At 45.8% G+C, this 3,145-nt stretch overlaps 1 protein-coding gene across 3 annotated transcripts in view; it reads right to left on the reverse strand.

The window, feature by feature from the left end:
• Window positions 1-1,607: 1,607 nt before the first annotated feature.
• The window catches only part of ADAT1 (adenosine deaminase tRNA specific 1), a 27,990-nt gene continuing 26,452 nt past the window's right edge, over window positions 1,608-3,145 (reverse strand). For all 3 annotated transcript variants that reach the window (XM_037739270.1, XM_017530594.2, XM_017530595.2), the window contains exon 10: window positions 1,608-2,648. In XM_037739270.1, coding sequence (XP_037595198.1) covers window positions 2,516-2,648 — 133 coding nt within the window. In that variant the 3' untranslated portion in view covers window positions 1,608-2,515. The remainder of the gene's footprint in view (window positions 2,649-3,145) is intronic.

Here is a 3,145-nt window from a genome sequence, read left to right on the forward strand (position 1 = left end):
GGGAAGAAGGCCATGTGAGACACAGACACAGGGAAGAAGGCCATGCGAGACACAGACACAGGGAAGAAGGCCATGTGAGACACAGACAGGGAAGAAGGCCATGTGAAGACAGAGGCAGAAACTGAAGTGATGCAGCCACAAGCCAAGGATTGCCAGAAGCCACTAGAAGCTAAGGAGGAGGCATGAAAGAGTCTTCCCTAGAGTAGCAGTCCCCAGGCTTTTTGGCACCAGGGACTGGTTTCATGGAAGACAGTTTTTCCATGGGTCCAGGGATGGAGACGGGGGCGGGGGATACTTTTAGGATGACTCAAGTGCATTACATTTATTGTGCACTGTATTTCTATTATTATTATATCATAATTTATGATGAAATAATTATACAACTCATCATAATGTAGAAACAGTGGGAGCCCTGAGCTTGTTTTCCTGCGACTAGATAGTCCCATCTGGTGGTATGGGAGACAGTGACAGATCATCAGGCATTAGATTCTCATAAGGAGCATGCAACCAAGATCCCTTGCATGTGTAGTTCACAATAGGGTTCATGCTCCTATGAGACTCTAATGCCACCGCTGGTATGACAGGAGGTGGAGCTAAGGCAATAATGTGAGCGATGGGGAGCAGCTGTGAATACAGATGAAACTTAGCTTGCTCACCTGCTACTTTTCTCCTGCTGTATGGCCTGGTTCCCAACAGGTCACAAACAAGTAACAGTCTGTGGCACAGGGATTGGGGGCTCCTGCACAAAAGCTTTTAGAGGGAATAGAAGCCCCACTGACCACTTGTTTGAACTTCTAGCTTCCGGAACTGAAAGGGGGTACATTTCTTTTATTTTTTTTTTCTTTTGAGACAGAGTCTTACTCTGTTGCCCAAGCTGGATTGCAGTGGTACCATCTCAGCTCGCTGCAACCTCCACTTCCCAGGCTCAAGTGAGTCTCCTGCCTCAGCCTCCCGAGTAGCTGGGATTGCAGGTGTACACCACCAAGCCCGGCTAAGTTTTGTATTTTTAGTAGAGACGGGGTTTCATCATGTGGGCCAGGCTGGTCTCCAACTCCTGACCTCAGGTGATCCATCTGGCTTGACCTCCAAAAATGCTGGGATTACAGCTGTGAGTCTTTGGCGCGCTATCTAAAAACTTTTACATTGTATAGTTGGGTGAATTTTATGGTCTGTGAATTCTGTCTCAATACAGGTGTGATTAAAAAATATTTATAGCTACAAAATGCTGAAGAATCAATAAGGACCTTGAGTAACCCCTATATGGGAGCTTCCATTTTCAGTCAGTCATTCAAGGTCCGAAGTTGAGTGTTAAACATTAGATGTTAGTTCAAACAGGATTGGCTGCTGGGTCTATTGCTGATTTGCTATAAGGCCTTTTGGCTCTCTTTTTTTTTTTTGACATAGGGTCTCGCTCTGTCGCCCAGGCTGGAGTGCAGTGGTGTGATCTCCACTCACTGCAACCTATGCCTCCCAGGTTCAAACAATTCTCCTGCCTCAGCCTCCTGAGTAGCTGGGATTACAGGCGTGTGCCACCATGCCCAGCTAATTTTGTATTTTTAGTAGAGACAGGGTTTCACCATGTTGGCCAGGCTGGTCTTGAACTCCTGACCTCAAGTGATCTGCCTGCCTCAGCCTCCCAAAGTGCTGGGATTATAGGCATGAGCTACTGCACCTGGCCGCCTTCTGAATTTTTGGACAGAACTCTTTTAACTGTAAGTCAGAAAACCAACTCAAACAGGCATAATCAAAACAACAACAGGAATTTGTCTCACATTACTGACATCTAGGGTGGGCACTGGCTTTAGGCATCTAATCAGTGTTACTAGATCTTTGATTCTCTTGGCTGTGTCCTTTGTTGCCTTCATTATTTGCTGGCTTTCTCTATGTATGAGGAGAAGATGGCCTTCGGCAGTCCCATGATTATGTGACTCTCACAGTTCCAGATCAAAACAGAGAGCCTTTCCTGATACCTCTGAGAACAATTCCAGGGTGGTCCAGGGCTGGCTCACAGGCTATTCCTAGAGCCAGGGAGTAAGGTTAGCCTCAGAGCAGGATCACTGAAGAATGGGAAAAGAAAGGCTCCCTGAAGGAAGAAAGGCTGGGAATACAAAACATAAATTCACTATGCCAGGCAAAGCTGTAAGACTTGCAGAGATTCAAACATCATTTCAGCTCAATAAATATTTGCTGAATCAATGTAGGAACACATAAAGCAGAGCGCTGCAGAGTACCTTTAAAGCATCATGCTCCAAACTCTTGATTTCGTATTTTAGAGAAGCAATAAAACACAATGGAAGTCAGATAGCAAGGTCATTAGTGAGATGCCATTTTAGCAGAAAGCTACTTCAATCAAGTATAGGCTGTTCTAAGTTTCAGATTCCATCTGTATTACACAACAGAGATGCACTGCTCAGAATGTTCCCTGATTTAGCTACCAAAAAAGCTAACGCTTGTCTCGCGTGGAGGAAGACAGTTCAGAATGAAGGGTCCTGCTACCAGAGCAAACATTTCCTTCTCACTTGAACTGGTGATAATCCGGTGGGTTTCTGATCCAGGATCCAAATGCCTGCTTCCGGAGTGTGCCCCAGGCTTCCTGGTAAGAGGATGCAGCCTCCTTGTACTCCTGGTAGGTATCCAGCTTCTGCACCCTAATGCACACACGCCACCAGATACACAGGTTCTCACTGAACAGCTCACCCTGGAGCCACCAGACACCTGAGCAACCAACTGGACAGACTTGTAATGAGAGACTTAGGAACAGAAGGAGTTCAGTATGCCTTTGTGAAGGTTGATCATACAAACTATGTTATTCTTGTCATACCCAACTAAAACAGAGCTGAGAAGCCAGGGGTAGTAAAAAGCACTCAGTGTGCATAACATTGCTCCAAGAATGCATTCTCTGCAAGGCTGGCTGCTGAAACTGCCTGCCAGTTTTATCTAAAAGCTACTCAACCAACCTGCTGAAGACTTTAAGAATAGTTTCACCCAAAGCTGTCACTTGGCAGCTCCTCAATACTTTACTCATGCCAATCAACTTTCTTGAACAATATGTTACATTTCTTTTTTGAAAAATAAAACCTCAGCCGGGCACGGTGGCTCAAGCCTGTAATCCCAGCACTTTGGGAGGCCGAGGCGGGTGGATCAC

Source organism: Cebus imitator, unplaced genomic scaffold, assembly GCF_001604975.1.
Source record: "Cebus imitator isolate Cc_AM_T3 unplaced genomic scaffold, Cebus_imitator-1.0 Scaffold66, whole genome shotgun sequence".
Classification (NCBI taxonomy): domain Eukaryota; kingdom Metazoa; phylum Chordata; class Mammalia; order Primates; family Cebidae; genus Cebus; species Cebus imitator.